Source organism: Doryrhamphus excisus, chromosome 8, assembly GCF_030265055.1.
Source record: "Doryrhamphus excisus isolate RoL2022-K1 chromosome 8, RoL_Dexc_1.0, whole genome shotgun sequence".
Lineage (NCBI taxonomy): Eukaryota > Metazoa > Chordata > Actinopteri > Syngnathiformes > Syngnathidae > Doryrhamphus > Doryrhamphus excisus.
The window spans coordinates 5247843-5267472 of NC_080473.1; the positions used below are offsets into that span (position 1 = coordinate 5247843).

Here is a 19630-nt window from a genome sequence, read left to right on the forward strand (position 1 = left end):
GGCTTATTTCCCTTTGACAGCAAGTTTTTTTGTCCCATAAATGGCTTGTAAGATTTGTATGTTCAATTTAGTCGTGTCACGGCTGTCATGACTTCCAAGTCCTGTCGTTCACACATTGTCAGATTATCCTCTCATCGCCATCTTGCCATAAAATGCTTTTATGGCTGCCTTCTATGCTTGACATTTAATTAACGTCCGAGTGCTGTGTGTGCACTGACAGCACACCAACTCAACAACATCTCCGCAATCGACTGCTTTTCAGTTTCCCTAAAATGACAAATGTTAGGCTCGTCTCCGGGTCACCGTGATCTTCACGCGACGTATTTACATAGCGCAAAGGAGAACAAACTAATGAGATCTCAGTGACCTTGTTTTCCAAAAGCCAATGGAGGACAAGAAGGTGATCACATTCTCGCAAACAGTTTTCTTTTCCCATTGGCTTCTATTAACACACAGCGTTGTCTGCTCTGCTCGCGTTGACCTGAGAATCCTCCTGCCCAACAAACCCTCTGCATATTAATGAGGAGCGGATAAAAGGCAGCCGGCTAAATGAACGCTGCATTTTAAACTCAAAACACACAAAAGCAAAGCAGTGAGGGAATTGTCTTTGACTTAACATGAGAAGTCCAGTCAGTCTGTAATAATTGTCTGGCTTAAACTTTTCCCATAACGCTCATTCAAACGGTGGCGGAGCTGAACGTCTCCGTGGATGGCAAGCAAAAACGCAATTTGCATGTGTTGTCGTTTACAATGTAATGTCATGCAGGAGTATTTGTCATGCAAATATGTCTGTTAAATGACCAAAATGCCACTCTGCATGCAGCAGTCGCACACAACACTTGAAAGATGGGCCCTCCCCGGTGTAAGAATCACAATGTACTGCAAGGTCGGTACTTTAATAAGCAATTTACCCCCGTATCCAAAGAAAACAAGTTACTTTCTAGAATGTGTGTTGATGAATTTTTGTAGCAGCACAGGTTTGACAGGAAATGGGGAAAAATGCTAACTTCAGCGAGTGGTATTTAACATTTTTACGATCCACCGCACAGCATCAAACACACAGTATAGCCCTGAGGGTGTACTGTATACCCAAGCTAGCTAATCAAATAGAAGCTCGCAATAAAACACAGAGTCAAGACATTGCAGACAGTTTTTGATTTTGGGTTATTTTACCCAAACAAAAAGTGAAATGTAAAATACAGATAACAAAAGAAGTACGTTCTTTATCTGCCATGTCTGCGTACGTAGCCTACGTATGTATAATGTTAGGGGCGGACATTCAGTAAGTAACTGCAACTAATGATTTATTTCTTTGCTTATTAATCTTAAGCTTGATTAATCAAGCAATCGCTTAAGCCCTAGAACAGGTGTGGGCAAACGACGGCCCGGGGGCCACATGCAGCCCGCAAGGCATTTGAATCCGGCCCACCAGTTGCTTCCAAAGTATTTAAACCTTTAACATACAAGCTGGTAACATGACTTTCAAGTAGTCAGAGTCATGTGGTAGTCAGGGATGTTCACATACTCTTTAATAGTGTTTTATTGTAATTCTATTCCGTTATTTCATGGGGTCTGATGTTCAAGTGCTCCTGAAAAAAAGGGACAGAATGTATGACACTTATACGGATAAATTATGATGACCACAAGTCAAACGTTTGCCCAACCCTGCCCAATAACATAAGGTGACAAACTCAAGGCCCCAGCCTGGAAATAATAAAATTTGTAAAAAAAAATTAGATAATTGTATTGTTTTTGCTGCATGGCGGGCGAGTGGTTAGCGTGGAGGCCACACAGCTAGGAGACCCAAGTTCAATTCCACCCTCGGCCATCTCTGTGTGGCGTTTGCATGTTCCCCCGTGCATGTGTGGGTTTTCTCCGGGTACTCTGGTTTCCTCCCACATTCCAAAAACATGCTAGGTTAATTGGCGACTCCAAATTGTCCATAGGTATGAATGTGAGTGTGAATGGTTGTTTGTCTATATGTGCCCTGTGATTGGCTGGCCACCAGTCCAGGGTGTACCTAGTAGAAAATGAATGAATCAATGTATTGTTTTAATTGTTAAAAAAAAAAAATACATATTTGAATATACACTACCGCCCAAAAGTTTGGGATCACTTGAAAAATTCCTTGTTTTTTTCCAAAGAAAAACACATTTTCATGCATTTCAGAAACAATTGTTTTCCATTTCACAAACAAATAAAATGAATCTGATGATTTTCAAAGAAGGATGTCCATTTTTGCATAGAGGCCTACTATCAACAACTGTCAGTCCTCTGCATCAATCTCCTGGTATGGCTGCTAATCCAAGTTCATCATTTTATAAGGCTAATAGATGATTAGAAAAGCCTCTTTCCATGCTGTTAACTACTCCCTTCAGAGAGCAGCACAAACTGGGTCTAACAAGGACAGAAAAATGCTGCACAACTGTGCAAGAAGACATATCTGAGAGTGTGTAGTTTAAGACAAAGACGGCTCACAGGTCGTCACCTGGCAGCGGCACTAAATAGTACCCATCTAACACCAGTGTCACCAAGTGATCCCAAACTTTTGAACGGTAGCGTACAAATAAATTCAATCCAAAAATAAACAATAAAAACATAATACATACGTACATATTTATTGTATTCCTGATTCAAGTGAACAAAGTATCAGTAACAAATTAGCTATCGCTCTCCATTATCACTATGATATAGCGTTAGAAAATAAACTTAAATGTGCAATGAGAGATCAATAAAGGATGGGGCAACTTTAACTGTAATCCACAGGGTACATGTTGAGTGCAGTCGTCGTAAAAATGTTTGCAACAAACAAATAAAAATAGATAATGTCGGCATCCCCAAATGGAGCAATTCATTTAAAAACTCCACAGATAAGAGTTTAAAAAATAAAAAAAAAATGAAGAAGAGAGTATGCACAGATCGAGCAGCACGTCACATTCTCCTTCATAGGAGCTGTCAACCAGCCCAATTATACGTATTGTCATTAAATGTGCAAAACAGTGTCCCAAATTGCATTTCCTTTATTTGCATTCATCTCCCGGTGCCGCCTGACAGCACAAATCTAACCCATAACAGCCCTTCCTTCCAATCATGACGCTTGTGTAGAAAGATTCGACAGCTGCCTACAGCCTTTGATTTCATCTCGCCCCAGATCTGCATTGTAATGAGCATTCGGGTCAATCAATAATTCACTGCAGTTTGAGTTAGATTGAAAAAAGAAAACAGCTCATGGGTAGAAGAGGAGCGCTACTTTGATCAATGGCGTGTAGACGCGCATATAGCACTGCTGAGATGTTTCCGTCTCGTCGTCGTATTTGTCAAAAACATGGGGGAGTAAAACACATGCAAAGCCGCCGTGCGTCTGGGGGAGGTTAGTGATTTACAGTATAATTAATGTTGATATTTGTGCACAGATCTATTGAACAGCGACAGAGCGGATTGTCTACGATAATATGCAAAGCTTTTTATACGTCAAATTGCATCTGAAGGCCGTGACATCTATATTTTGACCATTAACCTTCGGAGTGTGATATTCAGTATATTCATCAGTCGTATGCTCATGAGAGCTCACACTTTCCTTATCTTGCCGTTCTCCGTGTCCTTTAACTGCTGAGTGAGGCAGCGGTGCCCTTTGCCCTGATACAGCAAATCTAGTCATAGTGTCAACAAATTGATTAGAGTTGTTAGTGATACGCAAGCCAGCCATTGTCCTCCACCGATCTCATGTCTCTGCGTCTCTATATCAACAGTTCCGCCCGAGGACCCCATCATCAGCGGTGGGCCCGTGGTGAGCCTGAGAGCGGGCGATCCGCTCAATCTGACCTGCCACGCTGACAACGCCAAGCCAGCGGCCTCAATCATCTGGATCCGCAACGGTGAGGTCCTAAATGGGGCCATGTACTCCAAGGTAAGCCTAGAGGTGTGTGTCCTTCCGAAGGTTTAGAGACCTCGATGTGATACGGGTTGCATGGGGAAAACTGTTCTCACGTGGGTTTAGTAGAATTCCATGCAAAAGCATCAGACTGCTTGGAGTTTGATAAATTTGTTCCGATTTTGACGCAATTTTCACATAATAATATGTATAATAATAATATAATAATGAAAAAAAAATCTTCAGGGGATCAGAAATTTGCAGTTATTACAAGATCACAATTAACTGTAGTCAGATATAGTCAGGTGTGACATACGAGAAAAAGGAAGTTACACAATCAAATGTTAAAAGTAAAACCTACAGACAAATAATTTTTGAATTTTCTCCCATTATTCATGAGCTCCACTAAAAATTGTGTTTTAATTGTGTTATCTAAATATGTGTTAGTGAGCATTCAGCATTCATAATCATATCAGGATCGCACAGCATGCGCAGTGATGTGAATATTACTGAAAAGTAAAGTCAACTTCCGTAAACCCTCAACTTTTTTGCAGTTTTTGCACTAAATACATGTGAGAGCAACTTTCATGGTGACAGTGCATGCAATCTCTCCACTCGTTCTAGACATATGAGCAACCAAAAACTTCTTTGCATTAGCTTTAAATAATTAGCCAGTTATTTGCCTTCATATCCAGATGGGTCTTTGAAAGCTATTTCCCAAAAAAAAAAAAAAAGTTTTGTCCAGTGTACAAATCAGTTCAGACAAGCAGATGGTAATCTCGAGGAACATATCAGTGCCGCTTCATTCGTGTATTGATGGTATTCATTATTTGATCAAACTCTTTTCCAAAATCCTCTGATTCCAACTAGAGGTGTAACGGTGCCTGTCTTTGTCATCAGTTCTTTCAGCATGGACCGTTCTTGTTTTTTAGAAATTTCCTTTCTTCATGTTCCTACTCAACAACACTCCGACAGTAGCCTGGTGTCATGATTGCCTGACCGCCCCACCCCGTAGACTTCTGACATTTAGCCTCAAGGCTAATGATGGAATCAACGCTGTCATGTTCCATTTCCATTTGCACAAATGGCATAAAGAGACCGAGCACTTTGGAGCGCGAGCACCCCCCCTCCCTTCTCCGCTCTCTACACTACACCACCGTGCCCTGGCTGCCTCATCCCATTATCGGCTTTTTTCAAAGAGCAGATAAATGCCATTGATTGGGACTGTGGTACGGCACCACGGGCTTATTTGAATAAAATGATTGGTGGAGGTAGCGATCGCAAATAGCACAGGATGCGCTTCCTGCCTTTCACTTCCTCTCAGAGAGACGGAAGATACGAAGACGTCTGCTGATGTCGCTGATGGATGCACGCTCGGCTGCACAGACCTCAAGAACACTTATCTCTAATGACTATACAGTACCATGACAAATCTATGATTTTCCGTATTGGAAATATTGCATAGAGCTGTGAGGGGATTTTTTGCATGCATCTTTCTTCTCATGTTTCGATAATTATGACGATGATGAGACGGATGCGGTCATGGATTTTGACCTGTAAAGGCCCTTTTTGAACTTTTGGCACAATTACAGTAGCTCTGATTCTAAAAGTCATCAGCAACAGGAAAGAAACTCAATGTGCTATGCTTCGTAAACCCGGACTCTCTTTGAGTTAATACCCAGGACCCAGAAAAAAGCTGTAGTAATGTAGTCAATTCTATTATTCTATCTGATCAAAGTTACTTCATATTTATCAGATCAAAACATGTACTATTTTTGCGATTCTTTAACATCATTGCTGATCGGAGGCAGGTGTGCCCCGCTGCTACGCCTTAACTGACGTCATGCAGTGGTAAGTAAATACTCTATAGGAAGTAACAAAATACAGAGGAAATATGTGAACATTTAAAGAAAAAAAATAACATTTAGAGCATGACACAGTGGATCCGTGGACATACACCATGTCATACATCATACATGTCCTGTTCCAGGTGTCCATCAGTGTACTAAAAAAAAATGCCCACGCCTGCCAAATCCTCCTCCCTACACGCTTAGCTTGCAAGGTGATATGGCTTTATTGGTATAAGCATGGGAGAAAGCAATGATGACATTTTTATGACTTGTTCTTGCTGGCAAGTGCATTTTTATGCTGTATAAAAAAATCGGGTTTGCTATTTTCATCCAAGTAGACATTTGTATGAAGAAAACCGACTTGGAAAATCGACAGAATTCCTCTTGTGTCTTGTCATTGACGACCCTGAAGGATCCCTTTGTTGCATGTGAAATTTGCATTTCTGTGCCGAGAGCACTGATGCTTGAATGCATCAGAGTTTTAACTAATGCACGCAGTCACTATACAGTAGACTGCTCTTATCCAATGACACATCAGAGAATCTTCTGCTCTATAATCTATTTTATGACAGCCACCTCGTGAAAACATCCTGATTCCAATAGCCGGAGCAGGAAAACAAAACACTAAACTGTGCAGAGATAGCGTTATTTTCTGCAAGATTGACACTTTTAGATGCTAAAAACACTTGTCAGAAAGCAGATACCCCCTCCAAATGCCCTGAGAAGATGTTTTCATCCCATTATGGCCATTATATGTGACGTCATGAAGAGCAGGAGGAAATAAAATTACAAAACATGGATGGAGGGAAGAAGCCGAGTGGATGTTGGACAAAACATCACACTTTGTTCACAGAAAATGTGAACACAGTGTTTTGATGTTTTGAGTATTGAGCATGAGGACAAGGGCTGCAGCTAATGATTACTTTCTTAGTTGATTAATTGGACGCTCGCTGTTTTGATTAATCAAGTAATCTAAACGGGCCAAACCAATTTGAACCAAACACAAACAGTGGTTTGTGTCGCCATGCTTCACATCATAGGATATTTACACTTTGAAATAAAATCAAATGACCTAAATACCAGATTAGTTGCTGATTAATTGGATAATTGATTAATCATTGTCATCTACAGCAAAACATTTGGCGATCTTATAACTTGACGTCACCTAGAATGACAACGATAACATCACTGTAAACACACTTTGGCCAAGCACTGAATTACCTTGTCTGGCAGCACATCAAGTTTTATCGAGTAGGTAATCAATTTGGTTCAGCTGTTTTTTAATTAGCAGATAATCCCGTTTGATTGGATTTTTTTAAAGCCACCAACTGATCTGCTACTCACAGGTCACCTTCTTGTTAGGATTAAAGTTGGCTGAGCAGTTCGGTCATTTAAGTTGACTATAGTGATGTCACTTCATATCACCATGTATCAGAAAGTAATACACTTCATAATTTCAGGAAATATTGGTTTTGGAGGAATAGTAGCAAATAGCATATCATGCATTGTCTTGACTATTGTAATGTAGCCCTGTGAGAAACTGAACAACATCCGGGTACATATGCAGATTTAGTTATCACTCATTTAATGTGGTTGATTAGTTCCAGACACGACTGTAATAAGTGAATTGATAAAAGACAAAGATAAATATAAAATTGATATTAGCCAGTATACATGTAGTAGACACAAACAGGGAAAATGGATTGCCATCTTTATGCATCAATGCTTGAAAATGCTTAAATATGTTTTGTTTTGTTTTTTAAAAGCTGTATTCCACCACAAAACAGCCAAAGACCTCTATTTCTTCCACGGGAACTACAGAACTACAGATCTTCTGCATCTTCTGTGTGAATTTCAAACTTGTAGGCAATGTATTTCTGTCCCAGCAGGGGGCAGCAGTTTAATTTCCTCTGATCAGCAGCAACAGCTTGAATATGAAGAACACATAAGTTGCTGAACTGCGTGTTGACTGGGGATGACCAATATAATATAATAATCGGTACTGATAATTATATGGGTTGGTATTGTATTTGTGTTGCATACAGCGTGTTTAAAAACATGCTGAATGCAACACATGTGTTAATTCCACCACAGCAGGCACTATGTCATGTTACACATATGGGTATCAGTATCAGCTGATATCGGTATCGGAAATTGAGACTTGGACAACATCAGTTTTGGACAAAAAAGCCAATATCGGACATCCCTAGCACTGACAAATCCATCCATTCATTGATTTTCTATGCATCTTATCATCACTAGAGTCGTACTAGGGTATGCTGGAGCCTATCCCAGTTGTCTTTGGGCGAGAGGTGGGGTACACCCGAGACTGGTGGCCAGCCAATCACAAGTCACATATAGTCAAACAACCATTCACACTCACATTTATACCTATGCAGAATTTGGAGTCGCCAATTAACCTAGCATGTTTTTGGAATGTGGGAGGAAACCGGAGTACCTGGAGAAAACCCGGAGAAAAGTACTACTACAAGTACTTTGAAAAACTGAACAACATCAATGTACACAATCAGATTTGGGCACAGTTGCCAATTATATTACATCTCTTATACTGTAGTTGGTGGAATATGTACGTATATACAGTATTTTTTTTTAATATGTGGGTTTCCAAGTCCTTTCTTTTGGAGGTTGGAGGTGTTTTTCATGAATACCGTACATGCGCTTTGTTATTTAAGAGCTACCTTGAAGAATACTATAGTTCAAATTCGTTTTTTTCATATGAAAGTGAAAATTCAATTTCAGTTATTATTGATAATAGTATGCTCAAGTGTGCATTAAGGTAATTCAAAGTAATGTATGGCATTATCAAGGTAGTTCTCTCATCAACGTCTGAGTTGGAAATACTAAACGCCATTTATGTCAAAATAAGAATAACTCCTGAGTGCAGTAATGATGTTTCCGCTAATCTTTTCTGCATTTTAGTGTCATAAAAGGTCTTCTCCAGTCGTCTTCTCCAAGAGTCCAAGTGGAGAAAATTACCATGCTGTGAATCTAGGATTTGCAAGATAAATCCAAATGTAGAAGTTCACTAAAGCTTCTTCTGGTCAAGGCATGCCGTCCTTTCTTCCCAAACAAAAACGACATGATGTGTTTTTGCCACTGTGGGGTATTTTATTCTTCACAACAGCCAGTCCGTCTAAAGGAAATGTGTTTTGACTTTGTGGTTGACCACGTCGCCCAAGCAATTTGTTCTCATTCAGTGGTTTGCTTCTGTCCCACACTGGTTCGCATCCACTCCCCAGAATCCTCCCGCGCTACGCCGTTCGCTACCTACTGATTCCAGATGGCTTCCACAATGGAGGGCTCAGAAAGATGAGCGTTGCAAAGAAGATTGATGTTCTTTGCAGAGTATGACAAGCCATGCGGCGGAGCGTGGCTCTTAAGACGCACAAAAAAGGGAGACTTGAGAAGCATTTACTTCTTTTCATAGCAAGAAGAAGCTGCGCAGTTCTAAAGGTTGCTGCCTTAAAGGACAAGATGCCTGTGATGAGAAATTCCAATCAGATTTAGTCTCTTGAGGGCATATTTGCATGGAAACTGGGGAGCGCTATATGGTGTACTGTGATGCATTAACCAGCAATTCATTTTGTTCTTTGCCATTTTATCTTGGCTCATTGACACAATCTCCTAGCTGCAGTTTGCAGTTTGACAGCTTCAACGTGTTTAGGGTTAGGTATCGGGCAGTGACTCTCAAACTTTTGACACTAAGTACCACCAGGAAATTCTTCTTTTATTCATAATGAATGAGCAATGTATAGTTAGGATGTTTCAGATCTGGAACATCTGGGTCAGAATCTGCTTTGGTTATCTCTGTGTGGAATTTGCATGATCTCTTCTTGTGTGCATGGTTTTTCTCAGGGTACGTCGCATTACTTCCACATTCCAAAAATATGCATGTTAGATGACTTTTAATTGTATATAAGTATGCATGTCCTTCATTGAAAATGGACAATTTCAATTCAACCCTAGCCGGACATTCATTTTGTATTATGTATGTTTCATTATGCATGTTTTGTGTGTCTGCATTCACACACAATTCCCACTGAAATTGCTTAATCTAGTTATTTCAAATATTATTAATAATATTCATTATTAATAATGAATAATAATAAATAATATATATTAAATATAATATAATAAATAAAAATATATAATATTGTAAATATAAGATATATTATAAATATAATATGATAAATAAAACATATAAAAATATATTATAAATATAATATATATTATAAATATGATATATAATAATATAATAATAATTAATACAAATAACAATTAATATTAAATATTAGAAATATTATTATTAATAATATTATTATTCAATATATATTATTTCAAGTGTTTATAAACTTCCTGGTTCCTGGTTTTGTTATGTTTTTACAAGTGAGTGAAAACTATGCTATTCAACACTAAATGGTGCAGAATTGCAGCCCATCTTGGTAACGTTAATTATCATATGGGCAGCATAGCTGGCTACTGTACACAAAACTGCACTTTAAGGTGACGTCTTGAGAAAATGACCCTACTCCATGCAGTGAAAAGTCCATGTGCTGTAATAGAAAATAAATGGACTATTACATATAATGTGATACCGGAATGTGCATGACCACCTATGCAAACGTCTTATATTTCCCCCATCTTGCCTGTCTGCAGACGTTGCTCCGGGACGGGAGGAGAGAAACCACCGTGAGCACTCTTTACCTGTCGCCCTCAAACATTGAGACAGGCCAACAGATCATCTGTAAGGCCTCAAACAAGGCTGTCCCCAACGGCAAGGAGAGCAGTGTCACCATCGACATCCAGCGTAAGCTCCTTGTTTTACCACGTCATTTTTGTTTTTTGGTTGTATGTTTGCCCTTCCTCTGTTTCCTTTGGATGGAAAATGGGTTTTGAGGCATACCAGAAAGGATCTTTTCATGCACTTTCTTGGTAATTCGAGCATCATCAACGTACTTCAAGCAGTTGCAGTAGTCATACATTCAATACGTTGTAGGATGGACACAAAGAGCTCTATTTTTCATGGCGCAGGGTGGCAGAATGTGGCGACCCTGTGCAGGGGTAATTTCGTCCAGCACACCACCGTGCGTTGCCAATTTGGTAATCTAGTAGACTGGGCTGCGCCGAAATGGGTGTGGCAGCATACCAGGGGGAGGTGTCCACATTTTCCGCTTGATGCATTGAAAAATTCACAAGCATGATGCATGGATTAGCCTGCTGCTGTGTTTAATGTAATTGTCAGTTAATTTTGGCAGGAAATAATTTGGGACCAATGCTGTATTGTCGGTGAAGGTCAACAAAATCATTGCATTTTAATGAACAGCGCCTCTGCTGGCCGCAGTCAAATATTGCAGTCAGTTTCACTTCAATTGCTTTTCTACAATTATTTCCACATTTTATTATTAATTGACTATTTCACTGTTATGCACTCTACGATTAATTGCAGGGCGGTTTGTTGGATTATTTCTTATGGCAAGAATTGTTTCTAAATAAGTGCACATCTGATTGCAGGTGACATTACAGCTTGCAAATAGTTTCCACGTGGCTTTGCTGTATTTAAGTGCTGGAAGATGGATGGATTATTTGAATCCTTTTATTTATGAGTAAATATGAAAGGGACGATCCATCTAACATGAACACAATTGTCATTTTGCTACCTCTCACTGTCTCCAGCACTATGATTGCTTCCTTCTGGCCATCCGTCTTCTAGATGAGGGCATGTGCAATTTCCCTTTAAAGCCAGAAGAAGTATGCACAAGAATACTTTGGGCCTTTTTTTTTTTTTAGCTCTCAGTCAGAGAGAGGATGGGGGATTTTTTCCGTCACTTGCAGCCCCTTCAACACCATTAAGTATGACTAATAAAGCAGAAAATGCTATTCAGAAGAGCCATTATGACAGACTGCTCTTCTTTTCGTAATGTGTATCACAAGAGGCAAGCATGTTGTGATCTGGGCAGTTGTGTTTTTTTTTTTTTTTTTTTCCCATGCTGTTATTTAGCCTCCCTGCATGTAATGATGTGTCGCTAGTACATCCCACGTGTCGTTTTGCTCCTAAAAGTGCAATTTATCTTCCCAAAAAACAGAAGGAGCACTCAAATTAGCCTTCCTGAAAAAAAAACAAAAGTAAAAATTCCCACAGAGTGGCAGGGTTGGTGAAGTTGCATCATGGCATGGCACGATTGGCCATGCATAACAGATGCAAGCTGGTGTAGCCGTGTGAGAGGACTGTGGTAAAAAGAGCCACGCATCGAACATCGAATTGGCAGTCTAGGCTTTTACCTCGATGGCTAGCGCTCCAGACTCTCATTCTGCGGCCCTTGGCTCGATCCCAGGCTTAACGGGGGCTGGCAGGACCAGGCAACTTACATTGGCGCCATGAGCCGAGTGAGGTTTGGATGAGTGAGAATAATGGATGCCAGCTCGTTCAGCTGTGCCAGAGTACGTTGGTAAAACCTCACTGCCTGACGCCATAACCTCTTGTGGCCCCCCTGAAGTTACAGTTTTTAACCTTAGGTCGATAAATGGTCCCTCTCAGAATCAGAATCAGAAAAGGGTTTATTGCCAGGTATGATCAAACACATACTAGGAATTTGTTTTGGTGAAGTAGGTGCAGACAAATCTATTAAAAAAAACGAAAAATACAAAATATACAGAATAAACAGTATAAATATATGTACACAGTCTGTTTTTTGTTTGTTATGCCGTGTGATGCAATTTCTTTCCCCCCCATTTTAACTTCATTGAAACATTTCAACAACCTCAGATCAAACTTCTTTTATCGTAAGATTCATTTTTTTTAAGATTTTTTTTTTTCACTGGGGAAAACCACAAAATATGCTGTTTTCCAAAATGGAAGCATGAACTAGAATATGTGTAATAATGCATAGTCCGCAATGTACCTGTTTAATATGTATTTAGTACAGTAAAAAAAATCAATAATAAACAAACAGTCATTTAAAATAATAATAACCCTGAGTAAGTTTTGTACAAGCAGTCATATGAGTTGTAAATGACAATCGTCCATAAAAATCGAATTTAGAGCAGAATTTACCAACATGTTTTGAGGGTTTGAAGAGTGCATCAGACATCTAGTTGACAGTCCAGACATTTAGCTTAATGGCTAGCACTCTCAATTTTCATTCTGCAGACCTAAACAAAATAAATCGAAATAGTTAAATGAAAACACACGGTGCACATGCTCACCTGTGACTACATTTGTGCATATAATAGTCGTTTCAATAGTGCGATTGCTCCTCTCACAAGTAATTCAGGTTATCTGACACCTTGTGCAAAATCAATAACGAATAAATATATCCACAAAGTCAGTAATACAGCAGAGAAGATGTTATGGGACAAACAAACGGGCCGCGGCATGAAGGGTCAGTTTGAGCGCATGCAAGCGGGGACCTAAGTCTACAACGGTGGCCTAGTGTTACTACGTCCTAAAATGGTTTAGCCTTGACACGCTCCCCCCCCCCCCCCCCCCCCCCCCCCCCCCCCCCTGTTTGACTGACTCAGCAGGGAAGGCTCTCAACACAACTCAGCGTAGCTGCTTTATTTTCCGGTGCTAACATCCACTTCCCAAATTAAGCCGCTTGCAAAAATGAAACAGTGCCGTAATTGAACTCTGATTCACGCGTGTTGGGTATCAATTTGCTTAATTTCCATGCTGCCTTATTCAATTACAAGGTTCTTGGCTCTCAGCAGCGGAATTTGAAGCACAGCTTGGTTTTGAACAAGAATGGCGGCACTGATATTTTGTTGTTATTTTTGTACTGCTTTGATTGCTGCATGCTCTTTGTGAGAGGGTTCAATTTAAAGTGTGGCGTGACCCTCTTCTGTTCAAATACGAGCAGGCTGCAGACACAGAAAACCACCATCCATGTAGTACCATAAACAGTATTACTCATATATCAAAAACGCTACAGACGAAGCCATCCAAAAACAACCAAAAGCTTTTATACCAACCTTGGTGGAGGTAATAACTGTATACTGGAAAACTAGAGCAGTAAAAGTTCATGCTTGTCCAAAATAACAGCAAATCCCATCAGTCTAAAAGTCTACCAGGATGTTGTGGAAGGACGACTGAACTGTAAATATTGATGTGTCCGTTTTCAAACAAGCGAGGTCGCAGTAGTATACAAAAGTGTGTTCCAGCCCCAAAGGTGAAAGTAGAGTTATTGAGGAAAATTGCAATATGTACCACGTACCACAAGGATGTAGACGCACCAACAAACACATAGTAAAGTTGGCTGAATGTGCAACCCTGAATCCCTGTTATTCGAACGGATTACATTTCACGACCATCTGCGGATCGCAATATGAGTAATTGAAAAATAGACATAAAAATGTCTATTTTTCACACGAATAAAGCCTGAATTATGCTGCTTCTACATGGAGGTGCCACTGTGCAAAATGCTGGCCAGCTCCTCCCCTTCCAAGCCTCCCTTCTACAGTAAACCTCGGATATATCGGATTCAATTGTTCCCACTGGTTTTGTCCGATATAAGCGAAATCCGTTATATGCGTATACCGGAAAATGTCCGTTTTACGCATATATCGGATTTAACGCGCAGGCAACGCTGCAAACGCTGCAAATGACGTCGTATAGCGGCCTGTCACGATTCGGCGAATCGGAGCGCCACGATGCGGCCATCTGATATATGCGAGGGAAATTTAATGGAAATGCATTGGAACGGGACTGGAGATTTTGTCCGAAATAGGCGAAATCCGTTATTAAAAATCTGATATATGCAATGAATTTTTATTGGAAATGCATTATTTTTTATCTGTCTGTTGTGAGCGAATTTCCGATATATCCGAGTCCGATATATCCGAGGTTTACTGTAGTTTGAAGTTTGAATTCTCCTCCGATTTACATAATAAAAGTGACTGCTGTAATTACTGTTAAATTACTGTAAAACTACAGAACCCTCCTCAGCCAGTGTTGCTAATTTTTAAATCATTTGAATAATGTCAAATGCCGTGCACTGACTCGCGGTCTTGTCAACCACCCGTGAGTCAGTGGAGCTTAATGTATTGTCGGACATTCCCAAGTCCATGAACCTGTCAGTCATTGAAGCTCACGGGCTGAGCAAGCGAATTGTTTTGTCGTGCCTATGCAATTAGTGACATGTTATCTGGTTTCTATTTTTAGTTTAGTTTGTGGTAGCCGGTGATTAAGTCAGCAAGATCATGGAGATCCTTGAGTCCCCATTCAGTAAAAAGTTTTGAACAACTCACTCATGACTCACCCGTCTCATGTTTCAATATGCCACAGAAGCTGCCCAATCAAGTCCCTTTTATATGCCTATGTTCTTTACTGTGCATTCTTTTGGTTCCAAAGTGTCTTTCCAAAGATCAGACAGCTTCCTGGAACAAATTCTGTATTTCATTAAGTGTCCTACAAAAGGTTCACCTGCCTGGGTGCCAGTGTTATATTTAACCAAGCAACACTTAAGGGACCTTCTTTGTTTTTGCCTTCCCGGTCCAGCTGAAAGAGGCTCAGACACATTCAGAGATGTTCTCAAAATGGAAAATGCATGGCCTGCCTGCCTGCTCTGAAATATTCTGGCTGTGCTTGAATTGGGCCACAGCCAGCAAGAGAGAGAGAGAGAGAGAGAGAGAGAATCAGCATCCAGCCATCCAGCCAGAGTGGATTCTGCACACACTCACCTGCTCCTGATAACACACACCAGGGAGACAGACGAGAGGAAGTGCTCAACATATGTTTGCATCATAAATACAACAGGATGTGCTACTCATGCGTCACAATTGTCATTCATTTTTGTGTAAATGTTCAATTAACGTCCTATTTTCCTGAGAGTATCTCCTTCTACAGGTAGATATCACTAAACCTGTTCTTATATTGAGTCAATAGTTATTGCAGAAAGTGGAAAGATAGGACAATTTGAGTGGTTAGCGCGCAGGCCACACAGCTAGGAGACCCAGGTTAGATTCCCCGCTCGGGCATCTCTATGTGGAATTGCATGGGTTTTCTCCGGGTACTCCGGTTTCCTCCCACATTCCAAAAACATGCTAGGTTAATTGGCGACTCCAAATTGTCCATAGGTATGAATGTGAGTGTGAATGGTTGTTTGTCTATATGTGCCCTGTGATTGGTGGCCACCCCGAGAACCTGTCTGTCTGTAAAAACCTCCCCACCACCAACATGAGCATAATAACCAAAGGTTGATAAAACTGTAAATTAACAACTATGTTATTGCAATTCAATCAGTACTCAAGAGTAAATGAAAATGCCAGGTGGGATACATTGGTGTCTTCTATGACCTCCAATCAGAAATGTGTCTCTCTCATTACATGCTGCACCAAATGTTTGATGAGCTTTCATTATAACGGGACTTCAACTATATTAATTAAGAAAATAAATAAAACATCAGCCATTAAAACATTGCATTTGCTTTCCCATAAAAGCCATTTGAAAGCGTGCATTATTAACATCCACATTTACAAGCTGCCATCCTTGTCTTTCTTTGTTTACTGTATTTCTTCTTTCATTATAGCTTGTTGTGGAGCATATCATGGGATGTCACAATGCACGCAAAAATGAATTAGCATCCAAAGATCCACTATAGGGGTGCCGATTTTTGGTAATCTTTAGTTGAGTAACATATAGTTGACTTTTTCACCGCTGCTTTGTCTTTAAGTATCTAAATGGAAATTTCTCACATATCCAGTGCATTTAAAGAGCAGTATTTTCCATTCGATGCTCACAATTTACATTCACTTCAGTTGTGTGCCCCCTACAGCGTTGTCCGACTTGGGGGTTAAACAAATTAGCATCTAAATACGCCATGTACGGGTGATGTTACTGAAATGAGAAGGATTTAAAGCCAACAAGTGTGATTGTAAATCCTGGATATACTGCTGACTTCAGCCCGGTCCATAGCAGTCAATTAAGCAGCGGTAATTATTGAGAGCAGATGGGCGACTACCTCCCTGATGCATGACTTCACTTATTCCCCTTAGACTTCACTAATCACTAAAAATCATCCTACTGTGCTTCCTCGCTGGACACTTCATTAGGTACACAATCTAATGAGATCCAATACAAGAACAGCAAAGATGGCCACCTCATGTCTTGCCCACTACTGTACTTCATCAATATTCTGCTACCATATCTAGTACATCCACAGAGCATCAGCATCAGCCCACATGGGAATATGTCTGTCGGAGATGAAGGCACTGCCAGGCTTCTCTCTGGGTGTTTGCATTGCAAACAAGCCTAGCCATGTGCCATTTGTTGGGACTAATTAATTAATAAAGAGCATGCAGATGTGCAATTGGGGATTTTTGTTTATTTTTTTTATTTTTTTTAGCAGAGCCAGCAACAGAACCACATGCACTGACTGCTTAATCTAGGAGATCATTGCGGTGTCTGAAAAGAACTTGGTGCAAGGAGAAGAGTATATATAATGTGTCATGCTTTTGCTACATTGCATGTTCAAACACCGCTTCCTTACGGTGGCATGTTTGTTTCCAAAAGTAACTAATTAATAAATTACCACTGTTTTGTGGTTGACTATGTCATATATAATTAGTCAAAAATATTGAAAGACAAGTTATATGTGGGCTGCACGGTGGTCGAGTGGTTAGCGGGCAGGCCACACAGCTAGGAGACCCGAGTACTATCTCTGTGTGGAGTTTGCATGTTCTCCTCGTGCATGCGTGGGTTTTCTCCGGGTAATCCGGCTTCCTCCCACATTCCAAAAACATGCTAGGTTAATTGGCGATTCCAAATTGTCCATAGGTATGAATGTGACTGTGAATGGTTGTTTGTCTATATGTGCCCTGTGATTGGCTGGCGACCAATTAACGTACCCCGCCTCTCCCCCGAAGACAGCTGGGATAGGCTCCAGCATGCCCGCGACCCTCGTGAGTATAAGCGGTAGAAAATGGATGGATGAAAGTTATATATAGTATTCCGGTCACAAGGCGTCAGTAATGTTGCATTGATGAGACATGACATTACCAGTATATTACTTTACCTTCAAACTACATGTAGTCAACCATGGCAAATCCAACATGACAGTAGAAAAAAAAGTTCTCCTCCCATTCCATGTGGAAGTGGTAAGTTTATGGCTTCTTACTTTGTCTTTTTCCCCCACACTGTTTGAAACCCTTTCTTAAGGTAACAATATGTAAATTGGAGAGGCTAACTAGTTATCACTAGTTAGCTTTATAGCTTGCTATGCTAGCGGCAGCCGTATTTTACGCAAATAAGAAAATTCACTTATCACAGTTGGATGTGGAAGCAATTAACTGTGATATATACTATATACAGTATATATGTATACTTAAAAGAAAAACGGCAACTCAGCTTTGTCATATAAGTGAAAAAGCCTATTACTGGCATGAACTTTGACCTTGGCTCTTTTTTCCACATTTGTCAAATGTGGCGTGGGCCAATAAAAAAAAAAAAAACAGCCAAAAATGTGGCCAAAAATCCTACCATTTTCTATGCTGGAGCCTATCCCAGCTGTCTTTGGTACACCCTGGACTGGTGGCCAGCCAATCACAGGGCACATACAGACAAACAACCATTCACACTCACATTCATGTGACCCAAAATGAAATAATGAAATCATTTCCATGTAATTGGTCCAACGCCTTGTGATCAACACCACGCGGTTACCACTCGGCGTGGTCCTCCTGAAGTCAGCCAGCTAGTCTAATGACAGTGCTGGGCCCATATTGTTGAGGCTGCAAGCCACTAGCAGATGGCCAGCAAACAGCTCCTCCATGCCCGCTCATGTCTGAGTCTGATCCTACTTGAGAACAGCTGTCTGCACTGACCTGGAGAGACTGCAAATCGAGCTGGAAGAACAACAATCCACGTTGGCGCCGCATACACACACACAAAAAAAAAAAGACGTGAAGTCGGTGGATTGTTCCAACAACACCATCTGGTATTCACTTTTAACGTACAGTACACCTATCAAACTGTATAGACATTTTTCCATCCAAAACCACTCCCCCCCCCCCCCAACCACTCCCCTTGCTCGTCTTCGTTTGATGACAGTGAAGAATAAACATTCTAGATTATTGATGTGCTGTCGCATGATGCCCCCGCAGTGCTCCGCTTGCTATGGAACTCATGCATTTATACATTAAAGTCGCAAAAAAAAAAGTTTTTTATTAAGTCTGCTGTCGTGTCTTAAAGGTCAAAGGTTAAAGAAAAACCTTGCTAAGAGACTGTCGACAAGACTGTTTTTCACAAAATATTACACCGTATGTCAGTACATACCACAGCTTTCAGCCAGCATTTTATTAAATCCTGTGAAGGGACAATACTATAAACAGCTAACTTGGATATCATTTAAAGTAGTCTCTGTACAGGTTTGTGCAGCGGTATGGGTTTACTATCCACTGAAAATATATTGCAGCCTTGCTTCAGAATCTCACAATACATGTTGGAATTTGTGTTGAACCGCAGCGCCCTCCTTCTCCCCACCACTCATGCACCACGCTTCACTGCAGACACACCAATGTTATTTCCACTCATTCATTTTCTACCAGTTATCCTTACGAGGGTCGCGGGAGGTGCTGGAGCCTATCCCAGCTGTCTTTAGGCGAGAGGCGGGGTACACCCTGGACTGGTCGCCAGCCAATCACAAGGCACATATAGACAACCATTCACACTCACATCCATAATTTCAAATTCACAATTTGGAGTCGCCAATTAACCTAGCATGTTTTTGAAATGTGGGAGGAAACCGGAGTACCCGGAGAAAACCCACGCATGAACGGGGAGAACATGCAAACTCCACACAGAGACGGCCGAGGGTGGGATTGAACCCTGGTCTCCTATCTGCGCGCTAACCACTCGATCACCGTGCCGTGTTATTTCCAGTGTCTGGTAAATCTA

The 19630-nt window shown here is 40.6% G+C and overlaps 1 protein-coding gene across 13 annotated transcripts in view; it reads left to right on the forward strand.

Annotated features, from left to right (window-relative positions):
• The window catches only part of kirrel3b (kirre like nephrin family adhesion molecule 3b), a 193778-nt gene that overhangs the window by 133657 nt on the left and 40491 nt on the right, over positions 1 to 19630 (forward strand). For 8 of the 13 annotated variants that reach the window (XM_058079996.1, XM_058079993.1, XM_058079994.1 and 5 more), the window contains 2 exons: positions 3750 to 3919; positions 10399 to 10549. In XM_058079996.1, coding sequence (XP_057935979.1) covers positions 3750 to 3919; positions 10399 to 10549 — 321 coding nt within the window. The remainder of the gene's footprint in view (positions 1 to 3749; positions 3920 to 10398; positions 10550 to 19630) is intronic. The other 5 variants (XM_058079995.1, XM_058079998.1, XM_058080004.1 and 2 more) reach the window with 1 other exon arrangement.